The following is a 24,115-nucleotide window of genomic DNA, read 5'->3' as shown; positions in this document are numbered from 1 at the left end:
CTTTATCATTTCTCGGTTATACAAGTTATCCTCAAATTGAGTTCCGTGGCTTTTTTTATTGGGTGTTAAAAACCAGAATTGTAATAAATATCGAATAGATTTTCTTTAACACTGATTAGGACATTGTGCTGTGTGCTTTGTGGTCTGAGATCTTCATCTTGTGTTTAGTTGCCACCAGAGGCCGAATCATTACAGAAAAATACATTCTGTATACAAATACCCTGTATTCAGACTTATTGACATATCTTTAACGTAAAAGATATGGCAAAAATGAACTCGCTTTATATAATCTAGCTGATATTTTGACGAAACACACTACTCGCTATAGACTTAAAATGCTGGAATAAGCATATGCATAGAAATTCAATCGAATTTGTTCTCATCTTCATTGTATTATACATAAAAATCTGTTGCTAATTAACTAGATGTAGACGGTATGGCGAATTTGAATATCTTTAGCACCTGATTTTAATATTCAACAAGACTTTTCCCTCTGTCATAATTACTTTTGCCTGTTTCTTCCATGAAGCCCCTCTGCGTACAAATGAGACTTCGACACTAAGGCCCCCTCCCCCCATTACCACTCATAAGACGAATTAAAAAACAAATAGAACGTCATAATTAAAGCCTTTCCTTTCTCGATCTGTCACTTCCTCATTGCTGTCGTTTTAAAAGAAGACCCACAGAGCCGCGTGTCAATACCTGTGTTTTGAGAAAAAGGCATTTGCCGTTATCTGCTGCGTGGCTGTCATTACCGGACGGCGTGGAGTTATAATTAATCTCTTTCCGTACTGTGTTTTTCATGTGAGCTGAGATAATTATCGGTGACAGTTTAATTTATGAACATATTGAGTTTGACTTAGAAGGAGAAAGCTCTTCACATACTGGGGACATACACCAGTTGAGCGTGTACGGATGACCTGCGGGCCTCGCCATGGTTCACCGCAGGGTCCATCGATCACCTGAGATGGGATTTCATAACATATATGTGTCATCCTCCGTGTACATTGGGGTTTGGTATTTTTTTGAAGTTGCGTACCTTTGCAGCTTCAACGATTTGACATGTGAGACGAATTGTGGATTCCCCGCACCCTAATTTTATCAGAAAACAAACAGAGTGACATTGCATTCTGTTCAAGGGCCGGAGAAGACTAATGGTACGAGAGTGTAGTGCAGATTAGGGTACAATTCAGAATACACTATAGTGCCTTTCATGTCAGCCATCTCAAGGCAGACTACAGCAGCCATTAAAGGAGTCATGGACTGTCATCATTGCGCTTTGTTGAACAGAATGCACTTTGCTGAACTTAAAACAGCACGATCTCCCCCCGGATTATTCTGCATATCACGTTACTTCAAGGCGGTGGGGAGAGATGGCCTTATCTAGATCAGACCATTCAGTGATGATCTCAAGGTTTGTGGATTCGTGCATGTAGAAATAGGAGCCCAAAGTTATATATTTTTCATGCATTACACTTAATCTGCACAGCACGACGGTGAAATCAACTCATTTCACTCTCTGCACTGGCCTCAGGATGGAGTCACTTCTGTGTTTCATGTGAAATGTATTATAAAGCATAAAGAAATGCACAGCTATACTGCATTCAGGTCTGTATTAAAGCCCAGCTGTTACTGTTCATTCACAGAGAAAAACAAACACATCGTATCCTTGGATCACTTAGTTATGAATGGACTCCAAACGAGCACGATGGGGTGAACGGCCTCCTCTCGATTGTAAAAAGTTCAATCACCAGCATCGGATTACAGAAAATCTGCACCATCAGCAAACACATATATTTAACTTATATTTTCTTGTTGCTATACATGTGAATTTAGCTGCAAATGTATAACACCGACATTTTAGCTAATATTTTTGAAGATTTCAAATAATGAAAACTTTTTTTTTCTTTTAATGTGTGTATTTTCTAAATTCTTGATATAAAAATGTGTTTTTAAGGGTCATAAAATTAGTTACATATTCAACGCTGGTAAAACGCCAGCCTGCTGTTGCCGCCCCCCCCGTGTAATCAATTACACTACATTCTGCACAATTATGATTAATAAGCTACACTTAATGAAACGTCAGTTGTACATTGTTGGTGATTAATGTTGTACTGTGTGTATGTGAATATATTCAAATTGGCAGAGATTGTATCCATCAACCTATGGACCTTTTGTAGCTTCCTTGGATCTTGAATTAGAAAATGTAACCAAACTATAAAAAGTGCCGGTAGCCTGTCTGCGCCCAACATTTCCTCTCCCTGCAGTTCACATTAATTACACGGACGCAAACATATCGCAGGGTGGGAGTTCAGGCCACAGATTTGTTAGACGACTGCAGTGCACTTGAGAGGCGGCGGTCTGTATCAGTCAGTTACAACACTTGGGAATCATCAACATTTAATGATTTCTAGAGGAACATGTGGTTTGAGTACTGCTGGAATCAGCCTTAATTATAAAGAGGATGTTAATTTCTCTGAGAGTGACAGATTTGGTCTCCCTGAAGGTTTAGGAAACCCATAGATCCCCATTTTTATTCAGGTTAGGATCTATGTTAGATGAGAATTAAGTGAAAGTTGTGAACTTTAGTTTAGGGTTTCAGATTCACACTTCCACTGCATTCTTCAGGTGTGAGGTTAGGATTTTTACAGCGTTAACGAAGATGGGTTGAGTTGCTGGAACATGTAATCAATTTTGATCATGTAATAAGGAAGTACTGTAACATACCGCGGGGCATGGGAACAGGGAACCGAGTTGCGGTACGTGGTAGTTGTGGTCAGACAGGCGTGGGTCAGATACCGGCAGGACAGGGCAAACAAGGGCAAGGCAAAGACGTGGTCGTGGTCACAGGCAAGGGTCAGGCAATCGGGCAAACAGAACCAAGGGAAGATCAAGGTCGTGGTCAAGGGGTAAAGCTGGAGGTCAAAAATATAAAGGTTTTCATAAGGAGACTGTTTGGAATTGTAGTAAGAACTGACAAAACTTCACAAAGACTGAGAATTAGTGAGGGGTTTATATGTGGAACAGAAAACCAAGTTTGGGAGGTGCAGGGCGAATGGGAGCAGAGGTTGATTGAACAATTGCACATGGTGTTCAGGAATGTTGATTGAATGATTGCTGGGGAATGTGAAGGTAAAGAAAGGTGATGGCAACATCTAGTGGGGGAAAAGTGAAAGTGCTTATACTGGGTTGGAGGAGTGCTGGACTGTAGCCGTGACAAGTACATGTGTATGTGTTATGGGTCAAAATCAAGGCATATTCAAGGACATGCAACTGGGTATGAAATGAAGACAAGTCAAAACACTGTGTTCTATACATAAGATCAAATAAGATAGTGTTAAGTGCTTGTCTAGATTAAATTTGCATTTTACACTCGTCAGGTTCTCTCAGGTCTCAAGTCCTCAGTTTTGAAAAGCGATTTAATTTTCAGTAAAAATGCGCCTCTGTGCCATAGTATACGGTAATCTTCAGTCATTACGAAAATAAACAATCAAAACCATGGCTACTCAAATGCAGCACAGCTTTCAAAAACACTTTCTTGAGTGTTTTAGTAAAACATGTTTTTATTGGTTGATGAGCCCTGTGTTTCTTAGTGGGTGAGTGTGCGCGGCGCTGCTGCACATGAGAATCAGTGTGGAGTTGGAGCTTCCAGCGAGAACTAAAGCACTTTAACTGTTAAAAATAATGGTAAATAATTATAATAACAACTGTAAAACCAAAGAAACAGGTACTTATTTATTGTCTGAAGTCTGACGAAGATTTTTATGATAATTTGAAAAAAAATATCTAGCCAATAGCTTGAGAAAATATATCAGTGCATTATTGGTGGAATATGTGCAGATATTTCTGTAAAACGCAAATATCGACCCATAATATCGGTGTTCCGATATATCTGTCACGCCCTACTTATGATCTTGAAAGAAAAAGAGGAAGCTTTTTCTTCTGTGAAGGGCTGAGATGCATGGCATTTGACTAAGACGAGGCTGGCCAGTGCGGATATTTGTCTGCATTGGAGGACGTGTTTCCCAGATCACCAGCACTATGGGCTGACCTTCAATTGACTGCTTCCACTGAGCAGACAGTGAAAAGGTTATGCAGATTTCAAGCAAAGTGCAAGGAAGCAAAATGACATGTTTTATCACATGTGGCTTTAAGATTTACTTGAGAGGACTGTAGGGCCGTGTTTTTGTTTCTCTTGTAGGTTTTTATTTTCATCAGTACCTCAGAAGCGAACCAAAGAGTATGCATGTTGTCAATGCAAGTTAAGGACTCGAGACAAACAAAATACAAATGAGATAGAAGTTGTTGAGAATTGTGCTTATAAAGATATCTTGTGTTCTTATACTCCATCCTCCTGTGCAGTGACAGGAAATGGAAGTTGTCTTGGCCGGCCCACCCTTGAGAAGACCCCTTGCAAAGTCAATCACATTGTCATTGCTTACAGGCTGTGTTTAAAAGAGTCCTTATGCAAGCATTTTACACACCGGTGCTTCTGAATGGAGCCGCGCCGCTTCTCTCTCTCTCGGTTGGATCTCCCCAGCCCTCCACACTTAGTTGCTAATCCCTCCTGCAACTCTTACCCTTTCCCGTGGAGCGCCTGTGCTCGGCAGATCAAGACCCTTCCTCCCGCATTAGCAAGAAACTCTTAAATATATATGACTGCTGGTGTGCGCTACCCACTAGTCTTGGAGTCTAGCCCACTCACTCTTTGTTATCGCTGCTATATTTGGAGCTGTTCTTTTAATTATGTATGTTGTAGAGCTTTCAGCATCAAACGTTTCTGAAACACCGGGAATGTACTCGTCCAAAATCACCGCAGAAGGACGGGAAAGTATATAATAACAATGACATGAATATTAAAATAACACGGCGGACGTTTTAACCAACAGGATTTCGTTGGCTGTTTGTATTAGCGCACACACTTCTGCTACCCTCAGTTTTTGTTTTGTTTCATTAGTATTATAACCTTTGCGCACTGTCGGTCATTCTTATGGCCATGGATTGTGAATTTTGATCATCACCGTTGCTCTAACCATTGATATCTTGAAATACATATAGTCTGAAGGAGAGGTTCTCAGCTTTGCAGGTCAGCTTCTAGGAGACACAGTCCTCCAGTGGTCTGGTGGTTCAGATAAGATGTTTCCGCTTCAAAGCCGAGCTCCACCACAGCTTCACTGTGTGTAACCCTGAACAACTTGCATATCTTTCTTCGGTTTTGAGATGAGTTGTGGAGCTGAGATTCTGTGTATACATATTTTATCCCACAATCTCTTCATTGTGGGTTTGCAAACGAACTCATTATATATTTGTTTTACATATGCTATATATGAAATGAGCTAAAATCAATCACAATAACTTTACGTGTGCTTTGAGGTATGAGACTGTCTTTAATATTAATTGAGTGTTATCCACACAGCCAAACAGTGTAACTAGGAGCCATCCTGTGGAGGCAAAAGCACAATTAGAAATTAATAAAGTAGACCTTTTATTTTGTTTATATCTGTCTCTTTAAATGTGGGTGAGTTTATTTTAATAGTGATGGTGCAATGCATTTAAATTGGGACAGGAAAAGACCTTACCTAAGAAAATACATATTTTCCAACACCTGCTTCTCTCAGTTTCAAATCCTTGGAGGCATTTGACTGTTTTCTGTCTTGATCAGCCTTAAAAATACCCGAGCTAAGGATGCAGAAAAGACTGTTACTGTAATAGCCACAGTCAGTATCTTAAAAAGTGGATCTAAATTGTCAGACAAAATAAAGGAACTAAAGAATCATTTCAGAAAGCAGTTTACCCACACAGAAAGTCAGGGGTTGTTTAATTTAATAATAATAAAATAATATATACTGTTTCTTGGATACTGAAACCACTTCTATTCTAAATAGGTCCCAACATTGGATCATATTTCATATTTAATATCAGACCTTTTAAATGTATTATGTAAATTAACTTTTTTATAAATATTGGTTGCTTTTCAGATTTTAATGTCTGTTAAAGTTCATGTCAGTGCTCTCCATTACATTTCAAAATGCACATCTGAAAATAGTGCTTCATGTTAGTTTCGGCTGATAAGTGTACGAATTCAGCGAAGGCTTCTTTTAATGTATTTCAATATATGAACTATGAAACCTAACGGTGACTAAATTCTTTTATCAATTTCATATCTGTCCAACGCTGAAACTACACATATCTGACTACAGACTTTTACACATTATTTTAAACAAATAACCCCTGGAAAGGTCTGTGGTTTCTTACATGCCTTAATGAACTGAGATGAACTTGTAGATCTACTGTAACATTGCTTTAAGAGTTGATGTGACCTCCTATATGATTGAAGCTCGATAGATGGTTCATTTTCATAAAGTTTGCTCCTTTTTGTTTTGCATAATTTCAAGAACGGTCATTAATGAGCAAAGAAATAAGTGTGTGCGTGTGCGTGTGCGTGTGTGTGTGTGTGTGTGTGTGTGTGTGTGTGAGCAATGTATCTATACATAATTAAAAAACTTTGTGCCTTCTATTTAAAATATGCTGAGTAACGTCTGGATAACCGGATATGTTATGATGATGTGGTTAATGGTCCACAGAAATGCATAAAGAGACCCTGTTCAATATTGAATGCTCACTGTTTTTTGTTTTTTTATTAAACCCCATTCCATTAATTAACAATTAGTTGTTACTCCGGTCTTAACTTCAAATTACATCCAGCGTTGTCTTGGGACTGAATTGTTATTTGCAGTCAATTATAATTAAAGAAAACAGCATCATTGTGCACTAGCTGATTGAGCCCGTTCACAGAAAGGTGCGAGGCATGGCCATTGTTGCATGTAAGTTAATGATTTTCATCATGCTTCTTATCAGCACATTACAGCTAACGAAATCTCTCCGTTGTTTTGATATATGATCTAATTACTAAGCTAATCATCGATTCTCCTGGAAATACACACAGCCTTGTACTACCAGATTTATTGGTTCTTTCAGTTTGGTGACATAATCATTATCTTATGATAATCCATGGGTCTGTTTTTAAAGATGTGGATTCTTCTTGTATATATACACCTACATATTGTACAGAATAGAATATTTATAAAGAATAGGCCTTATGGGGATGTATATTCGTAGTCCTCTCTTGGCAAAGATTGTCATCTGGAGAACTGCTCCAAATCAGTGCCATAAGATTTCACAGCTTTATGAATTGCCTTATGCTAAGATTTTCACTGTGATTTGCCAACCAAGTGCCGAGCACATAATTCCCTTAAACCGAAATTAAGCAGAGTAAAACGCACTACACATTTTTTAATGATAGATTATTCTTTCTGTTCCCCCAGGATGGCCTTCAGCTCTCATTGCTCTTGCTGAACTTGCGCTTTCATTCTGCATCAGCCGTCCTGTGACGTCTTGATTTGAAGTTTCAGTGTAACGTTGGGTCCATACTTTGAATGTTTGATTCGGGTATTTCATTCATTTTCCCCAGTTGAAAAAGGAAACGTATGGAGCCAATACATACCAGTCAAAGGCTCTATAATGCCAGGGAGTGTTGAGGTGGTTTATGACTTTTAAAGACCATGAAGCGATTCTACACAATCCCATAGTTAGTTGTGTGGGGGAAATAAAAGAAAGTTTAATAGGGGTGTGGCTGTAATGTTTATTATGCTGTTTATTCAATGACTTGCATCAAGGTGAAGTCGCCTATTTTATTTAAGTCTATCACTTACAACAAGTCAGGCCATACTGATTTATTGTATATTAACATAACCCTTCAACAAACTGTGTAAATGGTTTGTGTGTTTCTATGTATGTAGTCTACACACACATGCTCTATGTGGGTTAATCAGCATAAATGTACAGACAATGGAACTGACTGGGGTTAAAGAGGTATCATTTCATAATATATATAAAAGTAAAGAGGATTTTATTTTAATATTCATGTTTATCGATAATCCTTTTCCTTTCTTCCACAGACTTGAAAAAGTGCATTATTAATATCAAGAACATTAACAATGAGTTGCTTATCAATGGTATTTCTGTAGACAGGTAGCTCAACACATGTGAAAGCAGAATTATTCATTGAATAATTTTACCTTGACATAACCTAATGGGATTTATCGCGTCAGATGCAATTTAAATCACTCTCGACGGTAAAGGCTGCTGTGCATATCTGTGGCTCCAGTTGGCCCTTCAGATGTTAACATGAACCAATTCATGTACGACAGAGATTAGCTCAATCTCTGAATCGTTTTGCCTTTCAGGTCCTCTCAAATGGAAGTGCCATGCATGTTACATGTATGTAACATTCATTACTTTGCATGCGCTCTGTGTATTGCCTCACCTGAACTCGCAGTAGTTTATCGCTGGCAGTGTTGCATGTGTGTATCACAGGTGTATTGAGCAGAGTTTGTATTTAGCGCTGCAATGCATGAGGGACAGAGATAGTGTTTGGCACCGCTCCACACAGTTTATAATCGCCCGTGTGTATTGTCTGATGTTTAATGTGGAGATGGCCTAGTTTAGGGCAGCACACGCTTCACTTTAAAAGTCCTCTCTGTGACGCTGCTTTATGTTGTGATGCAGACCAACTCGTATGTTTCAAAAGCATGATTGCTGTAGATTTCAGCTGTGTAGCACTTCTGCCCTCCACCACTAATGGACCCCAGTCTGTAGGAGAATTTCATAACCTGTTTAATAGCTTTTTTATTTTCTATTTTCTCTTCTTCTTATAGAGCAGTGTACATCTATGACACCTAACCGCCCCCCCCCCCCCATTTACCATCAAAGTGTGCCTTACAGCACCCCAATCTGAAATGCTTACCTTACCACAGGAACAAATATTATGCTTTGACAATAGAGTTAAAACATTTAAGTCCAGTTTTATTTATGTTTCATTTCCTAGAAATTACTTTTGCTACCCATGTAAATTGTTCCATTATGACAACAACCCAAAGATCATGGAGGACCCCCTGCCTGCTGAAAGCTTTGACATTGAATGGCACTAAAAGCTCTTTCAACCACATACATTGAAACCACGAAGAATGGACCATACCGCATAGGGTTAATGCTGCAGCTGATCCTTTGACAAGGCAAAACTTGTGACCAGTGGGCATTTAGGTTACCTTCCAGAGGTTTGCATGCAAGGTTAGGCACTTTAGGGTCAGGCAAGGGGGAAGAGAAAGTGGATAGAGAACTGAATCTAAATTTGGGAAGAATCACTAGATAAAGTGCTTTAATGTATTAAAAAAAAATAAAAGCAGGAAACTTTGCTCTCAGAATATTTAATACACACTAAAATACACTACTGTACATTTGATTATATTGTTTAATTACAGAACATGATTGAATGTTTGTAAACTATATATATGTGTGTGTGTGTTTCTGTGTGTTTAAGCATATATATATATATATATATATATATATATATATATATATATATATATATATATATGTATGTGTGTGTATGTCTATGTATAACTATTATTTATGTATGTATATATATGTAACATATTACCAAGGCTGTTGTATGAAGTCACCTTTAAACATCTGTGTCTGTAGTTGATCCATCACATTGCCACAGGGGAATAGCCATAAATAAAACATGTCCATTTTTTTCACAGGGCTGTGCTGTAATCTGCCAAGTGCATTGTAATTATTTCTAGTTAATTATCTCAGTAGTGCACTTACATCTCTGAAGGTAGAACATTTATATTCACTATGCAGGAGGAGAAAAAAAAAAAAAAAAGTATAATCCTTTTGATTATACAAGCTTTCCATTCCCACATTTTGACAAAAAGCAAACCCACTGCCCGCAGTACCGAGGGGTCCGGTGTGGCGACTGCGACGCCGTAAGTTCTCCGAGGCTGTCAGAGCCCATAAACGTCCTGTGCCCCAAAACCAAGGTTTATTCTGATTGTTTTAAATTCGCTGTGTAATTATAACCTGTGCGAAGGTTCAAAGAGCTGTTTGGCAGCATAAACTATATATTTTTATATTCAATTACGGATCCTTGCCGTAAAGTGCTTGTTATACAAGATAGACATTAGCACGTTGGTGTGGTTTACTTTCTCATATACATTTTCTATTATATTTAAAGAACACCCCTGGACATAAATGCTTACAGTATTTATTTGGTCTATGACCACACATTTATGCAGATTGCGTATCCTAATTGCATTAAGATGTTGGCAGACCGATACAGCTTCTCTTCCCAGTTTTTCCTGTAAGAGGAACTTTTTTTATTTCTCTTCTCAATGGATCAAACCATGAAGGGACAAGTGTTACGCTCCGATTATGTGTGTAGGTGGCGCACGTATGCGTCCAGGTGACTTCCTGTTTTATGTGGTGCTAAGCGTGCATTATATTCCTGTCTGGTGCAATTAATGTTTTCTGAATACCATGCTAGCGAGCAGTATTGTGCTGCAGTTGTAAACCAGTGGATAGATCGTAAAACACACATGGGCCTTAACTTAGATGCATTTCACTCGCCTTTGCCTTGAACCGGCAACGTGCATACAAATTGAAATCCTAAGTGAAATAAATGAGTGGGAGTGGGATTAAGCCACTACATTGAAGCACGGGGATAATCAAATACTCTTGCATACAGATGAATTGTAGTGTTTTCAATTGATGTAGTGACAGAAAAGAAAGTGCTACCATCATTTGAACCAGTCATGATGCATTCCTAATGGAATTAATGACAATATATTATTATTATTATGATTATTATTATTATTGGCAACAGCAGCAGCATCATTGTTAGTAGTTCTAGTAGTAGTGGTTGTTTAGTAATAAGAGAGATGATCTTATTTATGTCCACTTTTCCTTGATGTCAAGAAGAGTTACCCATCAAAGCACTCATGTGAATGCATGCCATCAGCTTTAAATATGTGGAAAGGCAAATAACAGAAGCATAAAATGTAAAAGCTTGGCCATATATGTAAATAACATGTTGTCATATGTTGCAGCTGTCACAAACCCTGCACTAAAACCATCCCAGAGTATTAGATCCAGCGACTCCCTTTTGTGTCTAGAGAGACAGATATCGACAGGGTAGAGTGATCCCAGGCCTCCCCGAGTGACACGGCCGCGTCTGCGTGTAATAGAGTCCGCAGCAGACTTAGCCAGCTGTGAAACGACTCACGGCTTTGAATTATCACTCTTCATGAACTGCCGGATTTCCCTGCGTTCACGCCTCCCCGGGGAATCTCACTGGAGAGTGGAGGGGTCCTGCAAGGACCGGTCAGACGGGGCCATTGTGGGCCATTGTAATTCTGGCGTCTGCTCTAATGCTGTTAAGGATTTCTGGTTCTCACAACCGATACAAAATGTGGTTGTTTGCAGGAGCCCTTGAGTCGTAAACATACAGGACATTATTTAATTTTATTCCATGCTGTGCCCAGAATGACAACAACAAAACACTCAGACCAAAATAGTTTTTTTAAGAAGAATGTATTTATTACTTATTGAGGTGCCTTCCAAATCTTTACTGGTGTAAAATGGAAGGACTGCTATAGGTATTAAATGCATAGGAGTAAATTAGAATATGTTTTAAAAGATTGTATGTATATCTTGCTTCCGGTTGACATTGCTGTTAATTGTCCTGTAAAAACAAATAAGCTTGTTTTGTTTAAACTGGGATAAGAAAACCTACGCAGGTTTTTTTAAATTAGCCCTGAATGAATTAAACTGAATTCATCTCCAAATTATATCCAGTTTTGATGTAGTTCTGTATTAAACACATCCTCATATAAGTGTCTGGCTCTATTAATCTTACAGTCAGTGGCCAACTTGGATGCGACATATTTCAATATTGTGCTGGTGCAACTGAATTGTAAACTCAGAATACTGTATCCATACGTTGCAGGGTGAGTGGGTTGACCCAGTAACTGTTCCACACCGTGCGTGTATCGAGTACCTTACGGACAAGCTTTTCACAGGGAGTGCTGTGTGAAGAGAGTCCTCTTTTTCACACACACTTACAAACACCGCAACGCCATCACAATGCGAGCTGCACAGCTGCTGTGATTTTTCCACTGTATCAGTCGCATGTATAGCTCAGTGCAAGACTTTAGTTTTTAAAACCACATATAAAGAAATATATTCATAATCCATTTCCCAGTTTCCCTTTTATAAACTTGTAATAGATCAGTTTTCAGTGGATATTCAAGATTATTTAATGGTTCCATAAAAAGTGAAAACAATTAATGTTGATATTTGGGTTTCCCCCAACCCCCGCTCCCCTTTTTTCTACTTCATTAAGCACTGATGAATGGTGCTGGTGCATGGTTGCACTCTGAACGTCTTCCGCAGCACTTTTTTGGGCTGCAGGAGTGAGTGAGTGGGCAGCGCAGTGATGTAGCAATGCAACGCAACACAGAATCTAAATTTGTAACTGGAAAGCGGGTCAGAAGAACCAGCTTAGCAGTGAGAATATTCCCAGTGGCTTTCCAGCGCTCTACCAGTCAGCTTGGGATCCTTATGTATTTACACTAGTATATAAATACACACACACACACACACACACAGACTTGCACACACACAGACACTCTCTTACTCACACACACAGACAAATTCACTCACTCACCACACACACACACACACCCTCTCTTTCATACACACACACACATTCACTCTAACACTCATTCACACACTCTTTCTCTCTCTCTCTCACACACACACACACACACACACACATAAAGACACATTCACTCACAACACACACACAAACTGAGACACACACACACTAAATCACACACAAAGTGACATGCACGCACACACACTCTCACTAACACACGCATACACACACACACACACACACACACACACATACACACACACACACACACACACACACACACACACACACACACACACACACACTTTACCAAGGGATTCCTACACAAGCACAACATTAATAATTTATGCACAGGCTTGAGTCACTTAGCCCGCATTGATTTACTTCTGCTGCATTTCCTTTCATTCACAAAGCCTTTTAAATAAGCCCTGCTTCAGAAATAGCCCACTGATGCTCCAGCACACAACCAGAGGGCGGCTAGTTAAAGGGACGCCTGGCGGTACATCATCAAGACGAGACTCGTCTGATGCTAGTGAATAACACGCACAGTTATACACCGGGACCCACAGCAGCGGGATATTTCGGAAGTGGGGGATGGCCCGAGTCCACCCGAGTCCACCCGAGTTTGTGTCGGTCGGGGCCGCGGGGTTTCGGCTCTTCTGCTCTCCAAGGTGCTGGACTCCAGCGGCGTGACCCTGCCGGTCCTGCGGCGGCGCGGCGTGGATGAGTCGGGTGGATGAGTCTCGGGTGGATGAGTCTCGGGTGGGTGTGTCTGGAGTGGATGAGTCGGGTGGATGAGTCTCGGGTGGATGAGTCTCGGGTGGGTGTGTCTGGAGTGGATGAGTCGGGTGGATGAGTCTCGGGTGGATGAGTCGGGTGGATGAGTCTCGGGTGGGTGTGCAGGGTCTTCATTCCCAAGCCACACGCTAAACACAGCCCACTTGACAGCCTGCCAGCAATGTGCGTTTCATTGCAAACATCCTGGAGGGGGGGAATAATCTGACTCTCTCTATTTCTATAGTGCGCTTTGTATCTCTCTCTCTCTCTCTCTCTCTCTCTCTCTCTCTCTCTCTCTAGCTCCCTCCTGTCTTTCTCGCCCAGGCTTTCGTCAGCACTTTTCCATTAATGCCTGCTCCAGTGAACCAGCACAACTGCCTGACTTGATCTGACATGAAAGCTGAAGGAGGGTTATTATAATAAGTAGAATCGAGAACATAAAGAAGAGAGAGACCCACGGCTGCGTTTTACCAGTCGGAAAGTATACCGTAATTTGCAACAACAACACACACCACACAAAAAAAGGCAAGAATCGTCGCAGGACTCAATAGGCTTGCTCTGCTTGCTTGCATCCCTCTTTCTCTCTCTCTCCCTCTCTCTCCCTCTCCCTCCTTACTCTTGCAGTAAAGGGGCACTTTGGAGACGCACTAGGTCACCCCTGTCATCCTGTCGCACTTTGCTTACTCTTACTGCGGGAGTTGTGAGCAACTACACTCAAGAAAAGTGCCGGCTAGAAAAACATCCCTACAGAAGTAACGCACCGGAGGCACCACGCAGGGCACAACCCCCCCACCGGTCTCTCATTCTGCTGCCGGACCGTCGGGACCTATAGGACTGAGCTATGCATGGGCAGCTGTGAATTTCGGGTGCCTGTTTTATTGTGTGTATTTATTTTCTTGGTCAATCCCGTGGAGTGGAGGGTGCCTTGTCACTTCTCCAGGCTCGGCATCGAGGCGGGAGCTGGACCCGAGCGGACAGAAACATGCTCCGGCATCTGAACCCCGGCGGCCCGCGTGTTTGGGGCTCTGTGCTGCTGCTCTGGATCACACTGACAGTCGCCGGTGTGGTTGAGTCACAACAGGGGATCCCTCTCTCCGTGTAAGTGCTCAGTGATTGTTCTTTATATACGCACTGCTAGAGAAAAGTATGCGTTTAGCCTGTGCATCCAGTGCATCCACTGGGCAGTAGTGTGGAGGACTCTGGACTGTGGAGCACAGGGTTGTGGGTTCAGCCCCCGGTGGGGGTACTGATGTTGTACCCTTGAGCAAGGTACTTTACCTAGATTGCTCCTGTAAATGCCCAGCTGTATACATGGGTAAATGTAAAAAAAAATAATGTGATATCTTGGAACAATTGTAAGTCACTCTGGACAAGGCTGTCTGCTAAGAAATCGAGTAATAATTCAAATACCGGCATGACGCTTAGAAGCTTATTTTTTAAAGTTGTGGATACACACACACACACACACACACACACACACACACACAGATACACACAGATACACACACCCTCTCTCTCACACACATAAATAAACGATTAGATTTGGAATAGGACAGACGCCTACTATAACAATGAAGCTGAACCGATAAGTGATGCATTGTAACTGGACATTCAAAACAATGTTAAAATATAATTTAAATTACTCATATCCTAATTCATGAAACGTGAAAATAGACGGGGCCTATATGCACTGCACTGTGATAGAGCAAACACATTTTTTTATAAGATTTTATTATGGAATTAAATTTTATAAATGGTACTAAGAAATAATCCGTGACAAATGGTAGTTTTGAAATTATATCCAAGACATTGGCAGTTCTGTCTGTTTTTGTTCTGAGTTGTATTTAGCTCTCGCAATGGTGAAACTTTTGGTTACTGTGTAGCGACCAAGTTAAGTTACAGCATCAGTAAAGTTGTGCAAAAAGCATGATCAGAGTAACAGCATCGTTTTGACTGAGATCTTTGCACAGAAAAAAAGTCATGCTTGTAAAATCAAAATTGTGTCAAAGATCAAAAATGTTCATTCTTTAATGAATACAAGAATAAAAGAAAAGTTGTTTACTGTTGCTACAATTATGTAGCGTCATATTATGACAAGAATAGTTTATACAATGTTGGCAACATGTCTTATTCATTTATATTTATTCGGAGGATGAATGCATGCGTTTACTTATCTATGTACTATGGTAAGTGTTTTTAAAATATAACACTTGTGTATTTCTGAAGGACATATACGCCGCATTTGTGTAGATGTTTATTTTTGTAATTTAATTTTTCAGTGTGAAGTTATGGGCCTCTGCGTTTGGAGGTGAAATCAAGTCAATATCAGCTAAGTACTCAGGTTCACAGCTGCTGCAAAAGGTATGTTTTACTGGGATTTCTTTCTAAATGTAAGTCATATCATTTTCATATTCGAGACCATTAGCTTTCACGGGCCTTGTACAATACAGGCGGGTCTGGGTTCATTTACGCTTGATTTTAGGGCAGACAAACATAAGGATATAGCTGAGGTAAACGACTACTGCTTGGGGTATTTTAATGAAGAGATTCTCTTAAAAATGAAGATGCGATGTTGTAGCAGCTGTTCCGTTTGGTCATCTGTATGGATTACTATATGGCGCTTTAAATGGCTTGTCTGAGTCAGTGTACTTTCACATTTGTCCGTCCAGGATTACAGAATCATGTGGACTCAAAGGAACATTGTAATGCAATTGTAATGGGCTGCTAAATTGACACTTGTTTAAAGTAAAATCTAAACAAACAGGTGATATTTATGAAAACTATTGCATAACATTGGCATTTAATTGCTAAGCAACTAAACTGTTTACAGATTGTTATCCACTTTTTAATATTCTTATCATGTTCATGAAAAATGCAAGCCTACTTAACAAACAAATATTGTTTACACAGAACCACAGCACAATCAGTATATTTTCCATATCACCAACACATAATTTAGCTTATATGTTTTGAGATATATTTTTCTAAAACAAAATATGAATATTGAAAGAAACAACCAAATAACACTTGTGTGAGAATAAAAAATATGCATACCTTGCAGGGCAAAACAGACAAAAACAAAAACACTGTGTTGTGTGTAAGAAGGTTAATTCTTATAGTGCTACATGGGAATGATACAGTTTTCCTACGAACAGGTTGTACTGGGTGTAGGCAAGCAGTCACCTCTTCTAGAGAAACATGAACCGATTACTCATATCTCTGAATTATATGCACTTGATATAAATCTACAAAGGCAGATGAAAACAACCTTTCGTGTGTATTTTCCTGTGCAGACTCCTGACATTATATTTGATTTTAAACATTGTGAACTGGGGGGTGTGTGTGTGTCTTATAACCTGAGCTGAATTTTAAGTTTGTCGTACTCAGTTGTGTATCGGTCTGTGCTGAAAGAGACGCAATGTATGGTGCAAGGTGCCATTTTAAACGGGCAGCGCTGGGGTGTTTTTGCCCAGCAGTTTGACATACAGTATCTTGCAGACATGTGGTGGGAAGCAGGAGAGACAGAATACTATAGTATTGTGTATCATCACTGCAGTCCCACAATCCCATTATTCCCCAATCATGTGGACCCTGTGCTTGGATGTATTACATCATTACAGATAAGAGGAATGACTGTGGTTATCTCCCCCCTTCAGCTGCACAGCTGGGTATTATCCGGGTGCTTCTCTGCACAGACTTGAAAAATGGGACAGAGTCTATTAAATTCAAATGAGGACTGAGAATTGATTGTACAAACCTTGATCAAAAAGTACATATTTTCTCATTAAATTATATAAGCTGAAACACAGGACCCACAGTGCACGTCGATGTTCACACTTCAGAATTATTTACTGATATTGTTTTGGGAAGAAAGGAAATATGTTGTTTGAAAAAAATAAAATAACGGTGCAGGGAAAATACTTTTTTCCTTTTTTGCCTCCCCCCCCACCATTCATAAAGAATAATGCACTAATACTTTAAGGAATAAAGCCTTTATGCTTTATGCTTTATAAGAAGCCTCAGTCTGTATTGGTTCCTTATGTGTCTGAGACCTCAGAAAGGAGCTTCAGATACCAGGGCTGTTTTACGGTCCTGATTGTGAATATGGTTCTGAAAAGGCTGTTAAAAAAAAACAAGGAACAGGGATATCGCAATGCAATGGCACCACACTTATGATTGGCAGAAGGGCTTTAATGGGCTGCAATCACAATTGTAAGGGTTATGTGATAATGGATCCCTTGTGACCGGATTGGCTTTTAATGGCCAAAAAATAAATTAACAACAGACAGCAAAGATTAGTACCATAAGTGCTTCTCCTCGGGAGAACGTCGTCGCACAATCCTTGGTTAGGCCAGATACAAGGAAATATTGATTTCTCCTATCAGGTTTTGGCAAATATTGATATAAATAAATGCGCAAACAGAACTGTAAAACTAGATGATTATTCCCAAGTTTGTGTAAAAATATTTTTAAAGTGTATTTTCAAATGTCATGTTTTAGGTTGAAACAAAATAGGACAATCTGAATGTGTTCATTTACAGGGATCAGATTACAAAATACAATACAATCTAATGTTTTGCAAGTACTATTTTTATTTGTTATATTATTTTTTTTGACAACATTCAGAATCGAATTACAGAATTAAAAAAAAAGTTTTAATGGTATTCTTTTTTAATACAGACTTCCTTTTCATTTCACTTGGGTATAAGCTCATGGCATATATCATTGATTTAAGTGATGTGTAGTTTTTGTGAATTGCAAAATGCATTTAAATGGTTTCATTGGGAAATATAACAGTAAAAAGAAGATTGAGATACAGCATCTGGAGCAATTGTAAAGTAAAAAGGAGGATGTAAAATAGGTGAATACTGAAGTGATATAATGAAAAAGCATTGTATATATATATATATATATATACACACACACACTCACACACACACACACACACACACACACACAATACATTTATGTAGAAAATATTTAGAATATCACTTTGTTGTGTGAATATTTACTGCTGCCTTCGATTTCACAATTGATTAATTGATCGGCAGTGTAAGAATGATTGGCCTGATTTGCTTTATTAATGAATATTTTACCAGTGATAAATTAAAGCTCTCTCATCAAGTAAGTGATTATCTAACTTCATTTTGCTGTCGCCTCCTCAGCCACCTCAACAACCCCCAGCTATCCAAATGTGCTCTACAGCTTTTAGCATATGCACACATTTAAAAGGTTACTGTTGGGAAGGAAAGAAAAGACTGAAATGGTGGCGTGGCTAATTCACAGAATTTTTACAGCTGTCACGAAGATTTGGCACCATAAAAGAAACTGTCAGCCTCCTGCTGAACGCACTTTCTTGCTCCATGGAGTAGTTGGCAAAATCATTTGCGATAACCGCTGTTCCTGTGATAGAATTTAAATATAAATTAGCTTGCTTGCATAGCCCCACCAGGCCATTTCCAGGTAGGATAAATGATGAATTTGCATTGTCTCCTCTCCTGAACTACATAATCTTCTGTCTTTGCCAGATTTAAGGGGGATTTGCTTCCAACATGCATGCTGTACCACAGTGTGGCATCGCTGTGGAATTAGGGATTTTGACTTCTATTTAGTGGTTTAACAGCATTATAAAAAAACAACACCATGGCCACAATACTGCCTTCATGTTCCCTAGTAAAAAAAAAAAAAAAAAAAATCCTTTGAAATGAAAATGATGACAAATGACATCTTCCTTTCAGTTTCTTGACAATTTTTTTCAATCACAAAAGCATATCAATAGCCAGGTTTATGATTATATAGTTATTACTACCCTGTTAAGACTATAAAATCAATCATTTATATTTTTTAAATTGATTTTTAAATTAAATTTAATTAATTAAATTTGATAATTTAACATAATTACAGTGTATAGAAAAAAGCCATAAAGTGTTATATGTCATTTTTTACCCTTATACCATGTACTTAAACTGGTACTGGTACTTATCTGGCCAGCAAGAATATAAGGAACACAAATGCTGTTTTTACTGCAGTCTATTGGTGTGATTACCCCATGAAAACACCTTGAACTTTTGCATTTAATACTCCGTCCTCTTTAACAAGACTGAAATCGAATCCTGTTACTCAATATTCAGTGTAAACAGGTTAGTGGTCTGGGATTAAATGTTATTTATGCAACGGGTTCCCTTACAATAGCATTTAAAATGTGCCTGATCAGGGAAAATGCTCAGGAGCGGAACTGCAGTTCCACGCTAGAATTACCCGGACGTCTATCTATCGGCCGTCGCTTCCTAGTGTGTGTGCTTGTTGATTGGTAGTCTTCAAAACCTGAGCAGATGTCATCAGCCTAGAGTCATCCTCGACACCCCGAAGTGTGAAACGGCACGACCGAGAGAGTCTGACTTGCCGGCCGTTGAAGTTGAATGTGTGTGTCCTGGTGTTTGCTTAAAACAACTGCAGGTTTCTCTCCCTTGAAGGCCTTGATTAGCAAGGTAACAGCAAGCACAGCAACCTGGGGGGGAAAAAAAGGGGTGTTCTGTTGAGGTAAGCTGTTATCACTTGAAGCAAAAGTAATATTGATTTTAAATATTACCAGTGACTTTTCCAGAGCGCTCTGATCATTCTTGCTGTAAATCTTGTGCTGCTTAAAATCCTCTAAATACCATGTTTAATGTAAATCTGCTGTGGTTAATAACCGCTGTAGAGAAGTGGGGATGCTTGCACTCGACTGCTGTACAAGTGATCGAGCTGTGATTTAAAGGGCATGGCTGTTCCCTTGGCCTTATATTCCCTTTGTGACGAAGATGTAAGGTTAAAATAAGCTTGATCTTTGTGGCTAGAGAGTGTTGTTAAAAAAGAAAAACATGAGAAGAGGATTGCGGTCTCTCTAACGGTTTTGCACCGGGCTGGCACGAATCACAGTCCCTCATCGTGTGCGTTTCAAAACAAGGCTTGGCTGAAGATCAGTTAGAAACAACGGAGGCTTCGTTTGAATGGAGTCTGGCGTTAGCGCATTAACAGCCGCTCGCTCGATTTGAACTGAATAGAGCCGCAAAAAAAAGAGAAAAGATGAGAAACGGAAAGCAAATGTCCGCTCTGACAATTGGAGAGAGACCGCAGTGGACTGACACCGGCACATATTGTGTTTGTACACTTCCTTGCACTCGGAAGGATGTGGTTTTTGTAGTCGTTGTCTCTCGGTTATAAAATATAGTTTGTACAGTGTGTAATGGGGTGTATTAGATATACAGGTAGTGTGGGATTGGTCTAGAAATCCCAGTCTGTAGATGTGGGAGTATTCGCAGATACTGAGCAATAGGCAGCCATATCTTAAAGCCACTGGCTCAGATCTGTCCCTCCCCCTTCCGAGGTTGTATTAAAAAGTCACTTCCTCCCAGTATTGGAAAATTCTAGCATTTCAAGGTTAACTGTGCAAGTCTCCATGCAGATGCTCCGAAGGTAGACAGATCCTTGAATAGATGCAGACATTGAGAAGCCGGGATTAAGGTGATTAACTTAAAGCTTCCACTGATCAATAATTTCCATTTGCAGTCCCTATGCAAATATTCCTCACCCGAAAATGCTAGGCTCAACACATACGCACTGGTTGTGTGGTTCAAGGAAGTGTTAAGGTGTTTTATGAGTTGAAGGAATACAAACAGTGGGTCAATAGTGCAATTTAAAAAAAGCAAAATATAGTTTGTAGCACTTTGACCAAGCACATAAGAACTACATACTTCAAGAAGGAAGGTGATGTATCTTTCCATTCACAAAAATATATATAGTATTAGGAAACTGAAACAATCCAGACCCTTGATAATACAAACAAACACTGAAATTTAACTGTTGTACTAAACCAAAGATAGAAGTTTGAATAAGAAATCTGAATGAATATATCTGTTATTATGATATGAATTCCCAAAAGTAAAAGACTTATTGAGAGTTTTTGTTATGTATTGATAATGACTTCTCTTCTCAGGAAACAGATGTTTTATTTATCTAGCTTATCCTCTTCAGTTTGAATCTTTAAATTACTCAGGGTTAGCACCATTGAAGGCATGACAAATTAGTCTTAAATATTGTACTTTTGTGACTATAATTAGACGGGGGCATTCAATCTGTGTTATTTCAGAAGGATATTTAACCCCATCTGCCACGACCGACCTGTAGTCCAAGGAAGGAAGACCAGGCCCTCTGGGAGCCAACATCAGCTCCGAAAGGAGAGCAGTGTCCCCCGAGATCCCTCCTTGTTTCACCCATATCACGTTGGAGTAATTGTATTTTTTCCATAATCACTTTTGTAAGTGAAAGGAAATGTTTCTGCTGTGTATCATTGGCACAGAAAGACATCTGAATAGCAAACAGTGGCAGAAATGATTCGACTCCACTGGAAACAGATAGTTTGTGGCTTGTAGCCACGGTGCGCAGCTCTCCTCTCTGCCTCCCACCAGTTCCCATTATCAGAGGAAATTTCTATTACCGCTGCGTGATGGAATGACAGACGCTAAAGTAGCGACGCTTTAAAGGGAAATTTTGGAAATCAATATTCACTTTGTTTGTAGTTGGCTTGCAGGCATCGTAAACGTACGCGAGAGAGGACGACTGCAAGAACAGCGAAATAAACTTGCCCATATGTGTGTAACGCATTAAAACACGTGCATCGCGGAGCCGTTATTTATTAGGGTAGCCGAGGGCCTGTAATCATAGCTTTGTCAATGTTTTTGTTGGCAAGTGAGAGAAATAATGTATTAGCACTTCTAATAAAGCTATTGCTTCCATTAGCACTTTATGGAGTGTAGGGACTTCTTCGGGTTTTAATTTATTCAATATATAATTTATTAAAACATAAATATGTATAAAATGTATATATACAATTAATTAAACCATCCTCTTTTCTTTTGCTTAGTTTTTAGATATAAGAAATAAATTGTTCACAATCAAAATCGTCAAACCGAAACCGGTTCTTCCATTTACCAAGTGGAAACATTCCAGTAATGACTTTAATTGCAAGTTATAATTGGCCAGTGGGCAACAGATTAGATTTATTCCTGGGCCATAGTTTAACAGAACACACAAAAACGAATAAGGCTTTAAACTTGAAATGGTTATCGATGTTTTCAAACAATCCAATACGAGGAGAAGGTATGGATTAGTCTGTGGTGAAAGCTGGTAGCATGGTTTTCAATTGAATCTGTCCATTCGGATGGTGGCTATGCAGGGTCAAATGCACACCTCCTCATTGCCGGGTATGTTAATGAGACCGATATGGTGGGGAGAGAAATCACGATAGGTAGCAGTGCTTAACATGCGGCAATGATGAAACTACAGCAGCGTGGGGCTGCTCCGGGGCACAATGCTGAGAGAGAGGGATGTAAAATGTGTGTGTGTGGGGGGGGAGATTGAGAAAATAGAGATAAAGAAATGCTGGGGGAGAATGTATTTCTTGGAAAATAAATTTTGCTGTAATGTGCTTTCATGATTTTTATAAATGTGAGGAAATAATGTGCCTTTAGCCAGTCTAACCCCCCTTTAGAAGGTCTCGTCCAACATCTTGTTTTTATAGATAGGGCTTTAATCACCGTTACTATTATCGAGACACCGCATTCCCAGGAGATGTGGAAGAATTGGGAGGCATTTGCCAAATAACAAACCCTAAAACTTTTCAGTTCTTCTGAATGCTGATGCAGGGATCCTGAACTGGGTCGGGGTTAAGAAAAGCCTTGATCGCTGGTGTGAAGGAGTCTTACAGGGAACTTTTTGATCTTGTGCTTAGAAGCGGGGAAGCTCACGCAACCTCGATGCCATGTTAACATGACAGGAGATTTATTATGTGTACTGTGTGATTTATCCACATGAAGAGGGAGATGAGAAAAATAACCTACCCACTTCTGGAACCTTTTATTCTCTTTCGGTGGTTCAGAATAAAGCATCTCCTTTACTACTGAGGAAGGCTTTTATGTTGGGGCTACAGATATGGAAGACTGTTTAAATGATTAGAACTTGGGGGAACAACATGTGCGAGTTAGAAATTCAGGTTAAAGACAACAGTAGCTGCAATAGGGTTGACAAAATGCATGTCCTTGGCCGTGGAGGTGCGATAAGGAACATGTAGCCCACAATTACACCCGTGTTAGCGGACCTTTTTGGAGAAGTGATAGACAAGGCTAGGGCCCATGAGATTCACAGTCACAGTATTTGTTTCTCAGTCAGCAGACTCTCCAACTGGACCTTAATTTGTGTGTGAGAAAGAGAGAGAGAGAGAGAGAGAGAGAGAGAGAGAGAGAGAGAGAGAGAGAGAGAGAGAGAGGCTTGTAAAGGCTTTCAGGGTCACGGTAAGGCAGAGTCACCAGAACAAACGTCATCACGATATTAATTGTCACGAGGTATGCACTCCTATCTCAGAAATTCATAATTTAAATCCTGTAAGCTGCATCGAGCTGTACTGTAAGGGACAAGGAAGAGCCGTATGCAAACCTCACAGACAAGCAGTGAGTCTGGAACATATGTTAGACTATAGTTTCGCCCTGTAGTTAAGCAACGACAAATGACCGTTGTATGCGTCCATACCTTGTGAATTGTCCTTCAGCTATAAAAATGCGAAACACCGGCTTGATTGGACCTTACGTGATTGAGAGTGGCACTTCTGTGCAGGGCGCTGCTTCATTATTCAGGTAGGGCTTCTGAGGTTCGACACTCTTCTCTGTCAGGCCAATTGTTCCTGGCAGCTGATGTCCTGACTGCAACCACAGTTGGTTTTGGTTGAGACCATGGTACCACAGA

At 39.8% G+C, this 24,115-nt stretch overlaps 1 protein-coding gene across 2 annotated transcripts in view; it reads left to right on the top strand.

Moving 5' to 3' along the window:
• The first annotated feature begins 13,468 nt into the window (after positions 1–13,468).
• The window catches only part of cacna2d3a (calcium channel, voltage-dependent, alpha 2/delta subunit 3a), a 170,470-nt gene continuing 159,823 nt past the window's right edge, over positions 13,469–24,115 (top strand). The window contains exons 1-2 of one of the 2 annotated variants that reach the window (XM_066697725.1): positions 13,469–14,437; positions 15,619–15,700. In XM_066697725.1, coding sequence (XP_066553822.1) covers positions 14,322–14,437; positions 15,619–15,700 — 198 coding nt within the window. In that variant the 5' untranslated portion in view covers positions 13,469–14,321. The remainder of the gene's footprint in view (positions 14,438–15,618; positions 15,701–24,115) is intronic. The other variant, XM_066697726.1, reaches the window with a different exon arrangement.

Source organism: Amia ocellicauda, chromosome 3 (genome assembly GCF_036373705.1).
Source record: "Amia ocellicauda isolate fAmiCal2 chromosome 3, fAmiCal2.hap1, whole genome shotgun sequence".
In the NCBI taxonomy this organism is placed as follows: Eukaryota; Metazoa; Chordata; class Actinopteri; order Amiiformes; family Amiidae; genus Amia; species Amia ocellicauda.
Note: the sequence above shows the minus strand (reverse complement) of the source record. Positions and strands in the feature narration are given on the sequence as shown.